This window comes from Monodelphis domestica, chromosome 1 (assembly GCF_027887165.1).
Source record: "Monodelphis domestica isolate mMonDom1 chromosome 1, mMonDom1.pri, whole genome shotgun sequence".
NCBI lineage: Eukaryota > Metazoa > Chordata > Mammalia > Didelphimorphia > Didelphidae > Monodelphis > Monodelphis domestica.
This window is the reverse complement of record NC_077227.1, coordinates 739,178,617-739,194,932: the sequence shown is the minus strand read 5'-3', so window position 1 is coordinate 739,194,932 and position 16,316 is coordinate 739,178,617. Positions and strand designations below refer to the sequence as shown.

At 44.6% G+C, this 16,316-nt stretch overlaps 1 protein-coding gene across 4 annotated transcripts; it reads left to right on the top strand.

Annotated features, from left to right (window-relative positions):
- The first annotated feature begins 75 nt into the window (after positions 1–75).
- Positions 76–3,324, top strand: LOC103094222 (zinc finger protein 32-like). 4 transcript variants are annotated; one of them, XM_007477834.3, is made up of 2 exons: positions 76–214; positions 1,830–3,324. In XM_007477834.3, the coding sequence occupies exon 2, from the start codon at positions 1,908–1,910 to the stop codon at positions 2,607–2,609; it is 702 nt and encodes a 233-aa protein (XP_007477896.1). In that variant the 5' UTR covers positions 76–214; positions 1,830–1,907; the 3' UTR covers positions 2,610–3,324. The 4 variants fall into 4 exon arrangements, with proteins under 4 accessions (XP_007477896.1, XP_007477897.1, XP_007477895.1 ...); XM_007477835.3 differs by having other exon boundaries at positions 89–224; XM_007477833.3 differs by lacking the exon at positions 76–214 and adding an exon at positions 276–414.
- The last annotated feature ends 12,992 nt before the right edge of the window (positions 3,325–16,316 follow it).

The following is a 16,316-nucleotide window of genomic DNA, read 5'->3' as shown; positions in this document are numbered from 1 at the left end:
AACGGAGTGCTTCGTGATATCGGAGTTCCAGGCCTGCGCCGCCCGGAGCATTCTGGGAAATGTAGTTCTGGCCTGGGGAGGAGGGCAAGGAAGAGATGCGCGCGCAACCCCTTCTCCGCAACCAGAAGACTCTCTCTCCGTTCGGTGACTGCTCGGTGCTGGAGGTGCCGTCCCGTGATCGAACTGAGTTCGGGTCCGAGTAGGAGGTTCCAAGGTGATAGTGGGTAAGGGGGTAGGGGGTAGGATCACCATGGCAACCGACCCCTGCGTGACATCACCCCTCCGGGCGGGAGGGATGTCACTGTGGTAACCTCTCCGCCCACGCGAGCGCTGTGACGTCATACCGTGGCCCTGGGTTTGGGGACGTGGCATTTTACAGATGGGGAAACTGAGGCACATGTGGTTTCCCAACAGGTAAGTGTCCGAGACTGGATTTGAATTAGGGTCTTCTAAACTCTAGGCCTGTCTCCTGCTTTAGTCCATAAGCTTCTCCGGGGTAAGGGAGCCGCCATAGAGACTTGATCTGTGCTCCCTAGTGAGTTGTTGATAGTCTTGGTGCTGGAGGGGATTATCTAGCCCAGCTCACATTTTACAGATACAGAAACTGAGGCCTCCGTGCCCTCATCTACCTCAGTGTCTGTAGAATCCTCTGGTTTTTTTTCACAGTTGCCCAAGGTGGCAGCTTCAACGAGAGCCGTCCCTCCTACCCTGAGCCAGGTGTAGCCTGGGTTGGGGAGTCAGCACCGTTCCTCCACCTCCCCCCACTTAGAGCTTGGCCCCAGAAAGCTGGCGGGGAGGGGGCTGCACCTGACCCTTCAGTGCCCTCAGGATTTACACTGGTGTGAGGGGAGTGGGCAGAGGACTGTCACTTCCTGGGAGATCTGGGCAGGAGGCAAATCCTCCTCGCCTCCGAAGCACCAGAGAGACCCGTCCAGAATTACCTTCCGTCATGTGGGGAGTTTCCGTTCTGTGACAGATTCTGGACCGACTTTCCCCAGGCAGTCGTCACCGTGACCACACTTCCCGTACAGGACAGCCCAGAAATGAATGGGGCTAACACTTCCGTGGCTGCAGCCCTTGGGGGTGGGCCAGCGCTCCAGGCTTTTGTCCTTCTTTCTATCTGTCCAGCACTCCCAGAATGCGCTTAATGAACGCCTGTGGATGCTGGTGATGCTGGTGGTGCTGGTGGCGGGGTGCGGCTGAGAACTCCGGGAGCTCTGTTGTCAGGAAGGCTGCTCTGCTGTCAAGTTTCCCTTTTCCTGGGGAAGTAATAGTCGAGCTGGTTCGATGCAGCGAGATCGGGGGAATCAGTGCACTTCCCGCTGGCGCATCGAATTGAATTAGAGAGGGTGATGGGACATCGCCGATGTTAGGGTCTTGGCTTTCATTCGGGTGACCACGGAATTACAGATGAGCCGACTGGCTTGGCTAGAGTGGATGGAGGAGGGAAAGCGGGAGAGCTAGCCTTTATGTAAGTGCTGGAGGTTTACAAACATCCTTTCCTTCCATCCTCCCGACTATCTTGGGAGGCGGGTGCTGTGCAGACAGCGTTGAGCTGACTTGTGTCTGAGGCTTCCCGAAGTTTAACAAGGGCGCACTAACCACATACAGCCGCGGGGCCTGAGGCTTTGTGTGGGAGGCTTTTGGGAAGGACCGCGGGTGTCTCCGGGTGTCTCCCCAGGAACAAAGTGCAGCTCCGGGCTCCGGGGACTGCCTGGCGGACAGAGCTCTGGGCTCCAGCGAGCCTGGGTGGACGGGGCTCATTTCTCTCGTCTCGGTCCTTCCGGGCCGTTAAACATCTCACTAGAACCCGCTTTTCCTTCTTTCAGGGCCCTCTGAGCAGTGATAGGACATGGTAAGGCCGGTCAGACACGCCATCAGGTGAAGGACAGTCTTCTTTCTGAGAGATGGAGGCCCCGGAGCAGGAGCCGCAGCGGGAGCCGCAGCGGGAGCCCCAGCGGGAGCCGCAGACCCCAGCCTCATCCAAGGGGCCTGTGGCTGCGGCAGCAGCTGCAGCGGCGGCTGCGGCGGTGGAGGCAGCGCTGCCCCTGTCCCTGATGCAGGTGCACTGCCAATGCCACATGTGTGCCAGCAGCTTCCAGGCCCAGATGAGCCTCAGCGTCCACTTCAAGGAGCGCTACGCCCCCAAGACCTACGAGTGTGCCGAGTGCCAGAAGACGTTCAAGCAGAAGGGCAGCCTGACGGTCCACGAGCGCATGCATACCGGAGAGAAGCCCTATGTGTGCCTGGACTGCGGCAAGTGCTTCCGGAACGGGGGCAACCTCACGGTGCACCGGCGGGTCCACACCGGCGAGCAGCCGTACCGCTGCGATGCGTGCGGCACGGGCTTCAGCCAGAAGGGAAGCCTGGTGGTGCACCTGCGGATCCACACCGGACAGAAGCCCTACGAGTGCACGCAGTGCGGGAAGAGGTTCAGCACCAGGGGCAACCTGGTCAAGCACCTCCGCGTGCACACGGGGGACCGGCCGTACAAGTGCGCGCAGTGCGACAAGAGCTTCACGCAGAGGGGCAGCCTGACGGTGCACATGCGGAGCTGCGCCAGGGCCGCTCGGCTCGCCTGCTGCCTGCCCGACAGCTGTTTCTCTTGAGTTTCCTGACCTTTCCGGCCCCCACGGAGCCGGCTGGCCCCCGCTGGGCTCTCTTAAGTCTCCCAAGCGGAGCGCCAGGTCCCGGCTCTCCTCTTCTTTTGTGGCCTCTCCTGGCGCCTGTCTGCTTCCGCGGCCCTTCCTTCTCTTGCCTATCGGACTGCAAAGGAGCGTCTGTGGTTTGGGGCCGCTCTGCGGGTCTCCAGTGCGAAGGGGTGGGGTGGGGGCGGGGCGGGATCCGAGCTCCTCTTATCCAGCCAGACTTGGGGTGCTGCGGTTCCTGCTGGCTGCCCGAAGAGAAGGACCCGAGTTCTTCAGGGCAGAATTTAGGATTGATGCCGCCCCTCCGCCGTGAACTTTGACTTGAAGTTTGCTTTGCCAAAACGTAGTTATTGTGCGTAAGAGCTACCCAATACGTAAAATGTACCCTTTCGTGTATATACCTTTTGCCATTTATTGGCCGAAATGAAAAAATCCATAGAGGCCGGGCGGCCAGAGATGTCTAGAGTGAGCTGGGGAGTCGGTAAGGAGCACCCTCTCTCCCCATCAGCCGCCTTCCGGTGGAACATTGACCGTGTCTGTTACAGCTTCCACCTTTGAGCCGCTGCCTGCCCCGTACAACTACCAACAGCTGCCATTCCAGGAGCATTTCTGACACCCCCCAATGTTTGTTGCCCGAATAAACATTACAATAAAGTGCCTGATTTGTAGGTATTCAGTCCGTGGTACCTGAACGGGTTTCTTGCTTTGCTCCGGGTCTCTTTTTTCCTTAGGATGGGGCCAGTTTACTAACCGATTGTCAAACTGAGACCACTGCATCCCCCCAGTTTAGGTCCCCTGTTGTCCTTTATGTGCCTGGAAGTGTGGGAGGCCGGCTGGGACCGCGGGAGGCTGGTTTCTCATGCTGGCCCCTAACTTGCCAGAGAGCTTTGAAGACTGGAGTTTAGGCTCTCCAAGCACATAGACAGGGAGAGTGTCTAGACCTGGGGTTTCCTGAGTCTCTCTGAGCTCACTGGCACCTATATAGGACCCTGAGAAGAAAGGGACTTCCCCAGGGTCCCATCAGAAGGACTTGAACTCTCCCTGGCCTGAGACCAGGGCTCTCTCCGTTGGCTGGGTTATCTCCCAGTAGAGGCCCTTCCTTTATTTTCATTCTGACCCCTCCAGGGCAAGAGTTCTTAATGGGGGGGGGGAGGGGTCTGAGAGTAGGAAAAAAATGGACAAATGCATTTAAATAGAGCTGGATTCCCATGTTTTATGTATTTTAAAACATCCTTCTGAGAAGGAGTCCGGAGGCTTTATCAGGCTGCCCCAGGGTCCAGGAGACAGCCAGGATTTCTGTTTGAAGGAGAAGAGCTTTCTGTGCCTATCCAGCTTCCTTCCCTTCATGTTCACTCCCTCAGCCAATGGGCCAAGGCATCCTTCCGGATTCTTGTCTATGACCTTCCATCAGTGTGTATCAGCGAAGGGAAGGTTCACATGAATGGGATGCTGGAGCAGAGTACCAAGGGAGGATTGGAAAGCAGAGAGATGGTAGGGTTTGCAGAAAGAATGGGGCTTACATCTTAATCTGACACTAAACAGCTGTGGACAGGCCCTGGGCACTTATTGAATGGACCTCCAAATCTTTGTTTGCCCTTTCCTTTTCTCTGAGGATCATCTCATAGTCCCTGCTGATGTTATCAGCTTTTTTTTGGGGGGGGGGGCGGATTTTGGTAGTTCCATTAGTATAGTTCAAAAGGGGACCATCTAAAGCTAAATTATTGGGATTTTTGCCACCCATGTTATTATGAAGTTTGGTCAATGTCAAACAATGTCTTTCAAAATTTGATAAATTGATTTTGTATAATTAAGAGCAAATTGGAGGATGAAGATGACACATCCTTAATAGTCTCTTCCAAGATCCCCTCACCTGGGGTCTAAGTACATTAACAATGAACAGTTGAGTGAGCTCAGTCAATCAATAAACATTTCAGTGGCACCTCTGTGTGAAACTTGGGGAGATAGAAAATAAACAATGAAACATTCTTAATTCAGAAGGAGTTTATGTTCTATTGAAAGATGTGCATGTATATGAATATGTCAACATAAACACATAAACATATATACACATGCACATGTGTTATAAATCTATACATACACACATATGAAATAATTGAGGGGGCACCAGCAGCTTTGGGAGAGGGGGCTTCCAAGATCTTGAAGAGTATAATCCACACTTCCATTTCTAGGCATTGTCTAATGACTACTACCCAATAGCTTTATTTTCAGGGGCTAAGGGTAAGGGGGCTCTAGTGATCCCAATATTTCTAGGGGTGCTTTAAATCTCTTTTTTTCCAGGAAAGGCTTTTAAAAAATTTATTCCAATAAAATTTTCACATAAGTTGTCCATGTTTCCATGATTCATATTGTCTCCCTCCCCCTAGGGAGGGGGTTTTCAAGTGACTAACTTGACTCTGAATTCTCCTTTATTCCCAGGAGTTTGTTGGACCAACATTTCATGAAGCTCCCCATGAATGATGGAAAGATGAGATTTTATTGACCTCCCCTTCTTCCAAACTATACAAGTACCCGACAATAATACTCAAAGAATTGATTAACCTTCTTCACTGTCCCTTCTACCTCAGAGCAATTGATTGGTTCTAAAGAAGATAGTTGATTCCTCCCCCAGCAACCCCCCCCATTATATAACTGGAGTTTTTTTTTTTTAAGAGTAATTCTTTATCTAGCTTTCCCAACTGTTTCCCAGAACATTAGAAAAATGTGTTGCTGCCAAATCTGACTTTTGCTTAATTTTGGATCAAAAAATAAAAATGAAGAACCAGTCCTATTTCAATTCTGGTTTCATTGCAAGATGTAAGGATCTCTGAGTCCCTTATTTGGGTAGGTATTTTAGGTTCTTAATCTAGAGCCTTAATTACCCAGGCAAAGTTTTCCTCATCTTGCATTGCTTGGAAGAGTTTTTGAAGGAGTGATGCTTCTAGATTGCTCAGAAGATCCCTTAAGGTCAGACACTGGTGTTAAAGTGGGTCACATGCTGAAATACACCTAAAGTTCTTTGTTAGGAAGTCAACAAATATTTATTAAACACCCATTATGTTCCTGCTATTAGGTGAAGTGTCCTCAAGGACTTCACAATCTAATGGGGGAGACTATATGAAATCCATAAGTCTGAATGCCTATGGGGAGAGGAGAAGGAAGGTAATTTCTGAGGGGAAAATACCAATAGCCAGTGGGGAGGTGGGAGTGGGAGTGGGATTTAGACTGAGTCAGGAAGGAAAATCCTGATGGAGGTGAGGAGGGAAAACATTTGAGCCATTGTGAAGGCAGAGAGTTTGGAGGTGGTGTCTTCTTATGTGAGGAATGACTGGTAAATCCAAAGTAGAGGAATTACTGAAGCAGTGGATAAAATTCAGGTCCTGAAGTCAGGAAGATCCAAGTTAAAATCCAGCATGAGATACTTGTTAGCTGGGTGAACCTGAACAAGTAATTTCACCCTGTCTTCCTCAGTTTCCTCATCTGTAAAATGAGTTGAAGAAGGAAGTGGCAAGCCACTCCAATACCTTTGCCAATAAAATGCCAAATGGAGGCAAAAAGAGTCATATAAGATTGAAATTACTGAACAACAATTATTCTATTCAAAAGGCAGTGGGACATGTAAAACCCAGTGGAACTGATCGTTGGCTATGGGAGGGGGTTGAGAGAAGGGAAGGGAAAGGATGTGAATCATGTAAGCATGGAAAAATATTCTAAATCAATTAATTAAATACAATTTTTCAAATAAAAAACACAAAACAACTAAATCTAAACAATTGGAAAAACATGAATTGCTCATGGGTAGGATGAGCTAACATAAAGATGACAATAAAGAAAGGCAGTGGGAGATATGAGACTGGAGGTCAGGAGGGACTAGGGATGGATAAATATAAATCTAAGCATCATCTGCATAGAGAAGATCATCATGGAGCTGATGAGATCTCCAAGGGTTAGAAAGCATGGAGGGAGAAAAGAAGAGATCCCAGGACAGTCTTAAGGAACTGGACTAAAATCAGGAAAGGAGAAGCAGGATAGAGCAAGTCAAGAAAACTGAGAGAGAAGAAATAATCCAGGAGAAGGTGACTGATCTTCAGTGACAAATGTTACACTGAGACCAGGAAGGAAAAGGTTCGAGAACAGATCAGTAGATATGGCAATTAAGAGATCACTTGTTACACCAGGGAGAATAATTTTAGTTGAATATCACAGTCAGAAGCCCTATGACAGAGGGTTTAGCAGAGATGAGAGGAGATGGAGACCAAGTTTAGGTAGCTTTCTGTCATTCAGCTGAGAGGGAGATGAGAGCTAACAGGCATGCAAGCTTCCACTGACGTCATTCTAAGGAGAGGGGAGATTTGGACACATTTGTAGGAGATGGAAGGATCCAGGAGAGAGAGTTTAAGACAAAAGAGAAAGTAGGAATGCCAGTAGGGGTGATCTGCTGGAGATAACAAGAAGGGATCAGATCACCGGTGCATGTAGAGGGGTAGGCTTTTGCAAACAAGAGGGCCACCCCTTCATTTGAGATAGAACATGAGAAAGTGACAGCAGGACTAGATGTCTGAAGGTTGTGTGAAAGGAAGAAGAGGAAGAACTCTTGGTGGATAATCTAGGTACTTGAGCTGAAAGTGTGTGGAGAGGAGGTCCCTTAGAAAGGCTTGAGGAGAGATGAGAAGGTTTGGAATAGAAGACTCTGGAGAGCTGGACAGAGATTCAATTTGGAGGGAATAAAATAATAAGGACCCAGTTAAGATTTGGTAACAAATTTGAAATGGGCCCAGAAAACTCCATTTTGGGATTTTTTTCTGATTCTATTCAATAGCATATGAATAAGAGCAAAGGAGGCAGATGGTAGGAGTAATTGGGGATAATAGGACAAGGGGGCAATGGGTTTTAGTGTGGATTTGGGTTCGCCCCCCCCCCAAGGGGTTGAAATAGAGAAGGAAGGAGAGTGTAGCCAGTGCAGGGATAATGGCCTGGGAAAGAGATGAGTGGAAGAGACAGAGGTTATGGTGAAAGTGAAGAACAGGGTATAAATCAAAGGGGAAGATGGAATGGTAGAAGATCATGAGATAAAAGAACTTTGGAGGTCCTGAATATAGAAGGAACATTTAAGAGTGATGGCAGATGGTATTAGCTATGTGGGGTTGTGGGGTACACCATGGGAATGGTATTGATGGAGGAACTGAGAAGAGGGTTTTTTTTTACCTTCACCTTCCATCTTGGAGTCAATACTGTGTATTGGCTCCAAGGCAGAAGAGTGGTAAAGGCTAGGCAATGGGGGTTAAATGACTTGTCCAGGGTCACATAGCTGGGAAGTGTCTGAAGGCCAGATTTGAACCCAGAACCTTCTGTCTCTAGGCCCGACTCTCAATCCACTGATTGAGCCTCCTTGAGAAGAGGGTTTTTGAGGGAGCAAATATCTCTATGTCCATCTCTATCTCCATTTCTATCTCCCTATCTCTCTCTCTCTGTCTCTCTCTCTCTCCCCCCCCCATCTCCATCGCCATCTCCATCTCCATCTCCATATCTATATCTATATCTATATCTATATCTATATCTATATCTATATCTATATCTATATCTATATCTAATCTATGTAAGCCCCTTCATACGAGGGCAGAAAAGGCTAAGGAGAGAATGACTGTGAACCAACATACTGTTCAGTGAGAAAGGAAGGAAAATGATAGGAAGATAACAGTTGCTTGCTAGATGATGATACTGTGGGTCCCAGAAGCCCAATTCATAAGCAAGTAGGAACCGAAGGAGGTATGCGAATCTGGCCTGTGTTAGGAGGCCCTGGGAAGGATGGGCCCATATGAGAGCTGGACGGGGTCTTTTCTAAGGGCAGATTAGTGGGTAGTGCTGCTTGAATCCAGAGCTTCTGGGCAGTGGTTAAGGCACAGGACCTGGAGTGCAATTTGGCTCCAAGCACTTACTAGCTTTGTGACCCTGGGTGAGTCACTTAATCCCTCTCTCATCTCAATCCCTGTATCTGTAAAATGGGGGTAGTAATAGCACCTTCTTTCCTCCCAGGATTGTCGTGAGGATAAAGTGAGGTAATCTTTGCCTTGAAGCCCTGTATAAATGTTCATCATTACCATTATTATTATTTTATTCCTAGATCTACAGGACTGACCCTATCACTTTTCGGTCCAAGAAGTTTCATTGGTTTGCTACTGATTAGAATAAAATATAAATTCCTCCCTTTGGCAGAAGCCCCTTCACAATCTGGCACCCACCTATTTTTACAGACTCCTCTCACATTTTCTCTTTTACATACTCTGCCTTCCAGCCAATCTGGTCGCCTTGCTGTTCCCATTATATGTCATTGTATCTCCCACCTCCAGAGTTTTGCAGAAGACTGTCCCTCCATGGCTGGGATTCACATGCTCTGAAGCCACTCTCTCAATCCCCACTAGGAATGGCAGGCCTGGTCCCCAGAGCTCAGCTGCTACCTCTCCCCAAGAGTTTTCAGGGACTCTGAGGGATTTGGGGGGGGAGGGCGGGTAGGAGAATCTAATGCTGTAGCTCACAAGCTCCCTCTGGTGTGCTTCGACCCAAAGATGAACAGTTTTTATAAATGAACCCAACAATGAGCTTTCAGTCAGTTATTTGTTATTGTTTAATCTTTTCTCAGTAGTGTCTGATTCTTTGTTCTTGGCAAAGACACTGAAGTGCTTTGTCATTTCCTTTTCCAGATCATTTGAAGAAACTGAGGCAAAAGAGTTAAGTGACTTGCCTAAGGTCACACAGCTAGTAAGTGACTGAGGCCAGATTTGAACTCAGGAAGATGAGTCAGACTCTGGGCCTGGTGCTGTATCCTCTGTGCCATCTAGATGCTCCAGAAGGATTGGCTAAAATTTTATGCTCCGTATCCTTGAAAACTGTACCTTGAAGAGAATTGAAGTAAAATGTGTTTTAGACCCTCCAGCTTTGGGGGCCTTCCTGCCTACTAATTTAAGCCACCTTGCATGTTCTGCTGGGGGAATCTCTTCAGGACTCAGTTTACCATCAAAGTAGCCTGAAAGGACTGAATTTTAGGGGGATGGAGGAAGACTTTGTCCTTCTAGGTCAAATTCAGAGGAAGTAGCCGTGCTCAGTTCTCAGATGGGATTGGATACCTTTGGGTGGCTAGCAGTGGTCATTCCCCAATCACCTTGAGGGTGACTTCTGAAAAGGCTGGTCACTCTCCACATCCTAGCCTTAAAGGAGTCATGTTTCTGTAAATGGTTTGTTCTTGAATGGCTTTTTGGAAATGACAATGCAGCTGAACCTGCAGTCCTCAGTCCTGTAATTGAATATGGACCTAGCCAGCCATCTTGAAGGGACTCCAGCCTTGGGAAACAAATCCTCGTGGGGAGGGAGCATGAGTTGGAGGCTGAGATTAAGCTGATGACTGTGGGAAAAGGGGCAGAAGGATTACAAGAGTCAGCATCATGTTGGACATGAGGGTTGAGGGAGAGTGAAGAGGTAAGAATGATGATTGGAAGGAGAATGGAGTCTTTAGTTCTATTTCAATGGTCTCTGAGGGGCAGCACTGGGATCATAGAAACAGCCTGACAGAAAGGATTTCTGATCAGTTGAATTCGTGAAGAGAGAATCCATTCAAGGAGAGTGTAACTGAGTGAAAAGAGCACATACAGTCCAGAAGGGAGCACAGGTTTGAGAGTGACAATATCTGAGTTCCAGGACCCTTCTACCAGCTCTGTGATTCAAAATATGTCTTCCCCTCTCTGAGACTGTTTCCTTTTCTGGGAACTGGGGATACTTATCCTTGAAGAGGGCAGGTAGAGGTGGTATACAGGATAGAGTATAAGATCTGTATTCAGAGAGACCTGAGTTCAAATCTGGCCTCAGACCATTCCTGTGTGACCCTGGGCAAATCACTTCACCCTGTTTGTTTCCTCATCTGTAAAATGGGCTGGAGAAGACCGTTACCAAGAAAAAATCAAATGGAGAATCAGGCACAACTGAAACAACCAAACAACAAATTCTTATAGGGTGGTGGTGAGGAAAGAGCACCGTAACCTTAAAATGATATTGAAATACAAACTGATATTAATATTTGTTTCAGGTACTCGGAAAACAAATGGATATTTAAAAAAAGTAATTAGCAAGGCATTTCTTCTTATTCAGGGACAAAAAAATTGATAGTTAAATCACTTATAGTTTAATAGTGGCTGGACTTCGGGGGGTGGAGCCAAGATGGCAGAGTAAACCAGAGTAGCTCTGAGTCACTACAAAAATCCTCTCCAACCAATATTAAAATATTGTCACAAAATGAAAACAGGAGGAAAAGAACCAACAAGGAGATAGGGTGAAACAACTTTCAAGAAAAGAAAAACCCAAAAGGTAGGCAGAGAAAATCTTGGGCACTGGGGTGCAGTGAGAGTGGGGAGCAGCAAGAGAGGGGAGCAGAGGAGTGAAGAGAAAACCACACTCCACCACCCCATATTTTCTGTCCCAGGTTCAAAACTTAATCACTAGCTAACAGTCAGATCCTAATATCCTGCCTGGGCAAATAGTGGCCCAAGCCAACCTACACCTCTTAAAATTTTAAATCTGTGGAGAAGTCCAGAGTCCTAGCCCAGGGCAGTCTGGGCTGAAGTGGGCTGTTCCATGTGGCCCCAGAGCAAAGCTAGGAATCCCAGTCTGGGCTTGGGATGAAGATATAACTCACAGTTTGGGATGGGGGCATATCTTTTTGCCTAAAGCTCAGGGCAGAGCTCCAGGACAGGGCAATCAAGGGTATGCCTGATTAGAACAAGTACAAAGTAAAACCAAAAACTTACACCTAAGCCTAAGACTATAATTTAAGTAGTTCCTGATCTGATCAATATCAAAGTAAGTCCAAAATCTTACAACCAATCCCAAGACAAGTCTCTGAATTATCAGGATCTCAAGGGCCAATTGAATCAGCAGAGGGAGGGGGCTCTCAGTCCTCGGACCATCACATCATTGATAAAAACCCAGAAAATAAGCTGAGAATAGCATTAAGGAAGGAGTGAAATTAAAGAGGGCACTCCAACTTCCCAGAAAACAGAACCTACCTATACTTAGATAGTGTGAACTTTAGATTTCTCCACACTACTTAGTCTAACAAAATCAGGAATGTCTTGTGAACTTTACATTACTCCACCCTACTTAGTCTAACAAAATCAGGAATGTCTACACTCAAACTTAAGGATTAAGTATTTAGGAGGATGGCCTTTGATAGACATGTGCTAGCCCAAGAGGAAAGTGATGTAAGACCATCTAGATATTTGGCATCATTTCCTCTCTTGGGCTCTTTTCCCTGGAGAGGTGGCTCTAGCTGACAGCATGCTAAGAGTTCTGACATCTTGGTGTGGTGGCAGCTATTGTCCGGTTTGGCGGTAAGTTTTCCCTTGATACTGTTGTGGTGAAAAATCACCTCTAAAGATTGTTATAATATTAATTCATGGTCACCAAGGAATTTACTTATGAAATTCCTAAAATGAAACACTCAAGTCGGAATGGAATTTATGGTGGTTTAATCGCAATGGGAGTAAGGAAAAAGGACAGGGAGTGAAGGAGAGAGGAGGAAAGGGAAAAAGGTTAACTCAACCTTCTGGCTGAGTCAGAGGGAGATTAGGCCCTAAGGCCAAGGTAGAAGGGAGAATCAGTCCTTGACTCACGTGACCAATCTGAAGGAAAGCTGTCTGCAGGCCTCCTCTCTGCTCCAGTTCTTAGCACGAACTGGCATCTCGCTCTGTCCACAGGAAGTGAGTGAATTCCAGAGGCTGTTCCTTACCTCACTTCCTGTGCCTCACAAGTGCCAATGGTGGCTTAAGCTTGGATTAGGACAGCCCAGGTGGGTAGTTAGTTATTTCTGATTTGTCATTGACTAGCACATGCCTGTGTAGTGTGGGTGTGCACAATTTTGGGTGCTAGACCAAGCAAGATGGAGATTTTAAAATTCACAATACTATACTGGGAGAAGCTGAGTAGCTAGTTCAGGTTCAGGCATCTTATCTGAGCCCTCTTGGAGTTTAGGCTGATTCCTTTCTCCTTTACCTTCCAAAGCTATCCTCTTAAAAGCCATTAATTTGAACTCCCCCTGGCACAGGCCAGGTGGGAAAAATCCTACACCTTTTCCTTCTCCCTTCTCCTTAATTTATTTCCTCTATATTAATTAAAATCACCATAAATTTCCAGCTGACTTGGGTATTTTATTTGGGATATCCCCTGGTGACCAAAATTAATTTAGTTTAGGTCACAACTCTAAAATTATCCTTACAATAGGAAAAATGAGAAAACAACAAAAAAAGCATCTAACTCTAAAGAATTTTTATGGAGACAAAGAGCAAGGTACAGACACGGAAGGAGACAGTGAAAGCAAAGCAAACACACACAAAGTTCAAAAGAAAAATATAGATTGGACAGAGATTCTGGAGGAACACAAAAAAGACTTCAAAAGCCAATTAAGTGAGGCAGAGGAAAAATGGGGAAGAGAAATTAAAGAGATGCAAGGAGAAATGAAAGTGATGTAAGAAGAAATGGGCCAATTGAAAAAAAAAGAGAACCAAAAACTGACAGAGGAAAATCAGGTCTTAAAAATCAGAATTGGCCATCTAGAAACTAGTGATTTCATGAGAAATCAAGAAGTAATAAAACAGGATCAAAGTAATGAAAAAAAAAAGAGGAAAACATGAAATATCTTATTGAAAAACCAACTGACCTAGAAGATAGATCTAGGAGAGACAATATGAGAATTGTTGGACTATCTGAAAGCCATGATCAAGAAAAAACCTTGGACATCATATTATAAGAAATTATCAAAGAAAACTGCCCAGAGATCCTTGAATAAGAAAATAAAATTGAAATAGAAAGAATTCACAGATCACCTCCAGAAAGAAATCCTCAAATGACAACTTCTAGAAATGTAATAGTTAAATTCAAGAGCCATGAATCTAAGGAGAAAATATTTCAAACAGCCAGAAAGAAACAATTGACATGCCATGGAGCTACAATCAGGATCACACAGGACCTAGCCACTTCTACATTAAAGGCTCGAAAGGCATGGAATATGATATTAAGGAAGGTGAATGATTTGGGTTTATAGCTTTGAAGATGGGATTAACTCCCTCCTCAGCCTACTTTTAAATTTAATCACCAGAAGTGTTTTCACCTTACTTAGTGCCTAAGTGGGGGAAGTCCTCAACACACATGCTAAAGTGGTTGATAACTCAGAAATGGCTGACTTCCCCAGGATAGTCCTAAGCAAAGTTATAGATGGCAATTGGTCCCCGTAAAGTGGAAGAAGGGACAGGAATTGATGAGGAAAATACACTATAAAAACCCTGAAATTCCTGTCCAAAATCATTTTCTCCTTTGAACTTGGCCTTGGAGGAGCTCTGGCTTGGGATCTTGGACTGCTCCTGGTAAGACTGTTTTTGGATCTTCCCTTTGGACCTCCATGTGGGTGAGTGAAAAGGCTGACTCCTTTCCTGGCTTCTGTAGAGCTTAATTACTGGAGGAAGCCACATGGTTATTCACCACCAGGTCCTCCAGCTAAACAGCTCTCTGGCTGAGGGTCCTCTGGTGGAGGGTTAACAAGGCCTGCCTGGTTCGAACGAGGCCAGAGTAATTATCTAGTGTGATAGGATAGATACCTTCTCTACCCTCTTTCTCATTTCTCTACTATACTCTCTCTCTCTATTTTGTAAATAAAGCTGCTAAAAAGTAATTTGACTTGTGATATATTAATTTTAGAGACCACATTCTCTTATATTTAGTCCAACCTTAATTTTTAACTCCTACACAATGAAGAGTCACTTATCCAGCAAAACTGAGTACATTCTTTCAGGGAAAAAGATGGTCATTCAATAAGATAGACGATTTCCAAGCATTCCTGAGGAATAAGCCAGACCTAAACCAAAAATTTGAAGTCCAAACATGAGACACAAAAGAAGTCCAAAAAGGCAAATAAGAAAGGGAAAATTTAAGGGACTTATTAAGGTCAAAATGTTTATGTCTACATGGAAAAAGGATATCTGTAATTCTCAAAAATAGTGGACAATTAAAGAGTTTTCTATGTTCCTTGCAATATGCTAGATCCCACATTGTCATCTCTTTTTGGCCAGAAAAAAAAGGAAGGCTCTCTAATTGAGGAAGGAAGGAATATATTTGGAAATTGGAGATACAGTAGAAGAACATTCTAAAGATCTCTCTGAAGAACTTTGGTATTGATTGTGAGGCATGGGAGATACTGGCCCAGAACCATCTAGCATGGCTTGCCTTCATCAAAGACGGTGCTATACTTTATGAGAAAAGCAGAACTAACTGTAGCTGAAAAGAAATGTGAAATATGCAGATCTAGTCATATCCATCTCAAATATTCATACAAGCCAAGTGCCCAACCTATGGTACAGCCTTCTGAGAACTATTGGTCTGATTAGCCATAGTTGGACTCAAGGTACATTGATTGAACATAGTGATATCATTTTGGTCAACCCGTTGAGTATGAAGGATAACCAACCAACCAAGTTTTTTGACTCATTCCTCATTCCTGATTCATATTTCTAACATATTAACCAGACTTAGCTATTCAAAATTTTGTAGAGATGTCACCAAATATCAGTGAATTTATTGATTTAATTTGTTGACGTATTACTGCATTAGTAGGTTCTCTCTGTATTTGTTATCCTGTAAATTTTTTTTTTCCAGTATGAGTTGAGCTAAGTGGCTATGGAGGCCCTTTTCTACTTTCAATTCTGTGATTAATGAAATCTTTATACATTTTATAGTTATTTTAAATAGAATTTCTCTCATCTCTTCCATCTCAATTTTGTTGGAAATATATAGAAATGCTAATAATTATATCCTATAACTTAGTTAATATTTCAATAAATTTTTAGTGGATTCCCTAGATCTTTTGAGTAAACTATTGTCATCTGCAAAAAAGTGAAAATTTTATTTTCTCTTTGCTTATGCTTATTCTCACAATTTTCTGTTCTTATTGCTTATGATAGCATTTTGAGCACTATATCAAATAATAATGGTGATAAGGGGCATCTTTGCCTTAACTGCAATCTTATTGGAAATTCTTCTCAGTTATCCCCATTACCAATTGTGCTGGCTCCTTGTTTTAGATAGATACTATTTATCATATTAAGCAAAGGCAGATTTATCCTATATTGGATTTTGTGTTGAAAATGAACATAAATATGGTAACATGTCTAAACTTTTGTCTAAATCTACTGATATAATCACTTTTCTGTTCTTATTAATATAGTCTTACATGTAGTCAAGTTAATAGTTTTCTTTATGTTGAAATAATTCTACATTCATGACATGACTCTAACATGGACATAGTACATGTGATCTTTATATGTATCTATGGTCTTCTTGCTAATTAAAAAAATTTTATTTAGATTTATCTTGGTCCAAAAAGGTTACACTGAGGTTTCCCACAGGTTTATTGTCGGTAAGTCATTTAGCTTTTCTTTTAAATATTTAAATGCTTTTTCATTTATTAAGCAATATTATAATGTTAATCAACTGTAAGATTTATCTACTCTGATCAATATAATGATCCATGACAAGCCTTCTTTTTATTTATTATCTATAATAATTATCTATGATAATTCTTCTTTTGCTATATCCTTTTTGTATTGTTTTTAATCAGTTCCCCTAATCCCAGCCCTTAAT

What these genes read in the sequence shown, in the direction of transcription:
- LOC103094222 (XM_007477834.3), top strand. Translation starts at nt 1,908, where the DNA reads ATGGAGGCCCCGGAGCAGGAGCCGCAGCGGGAGCCGCAGCGGGAGCCC.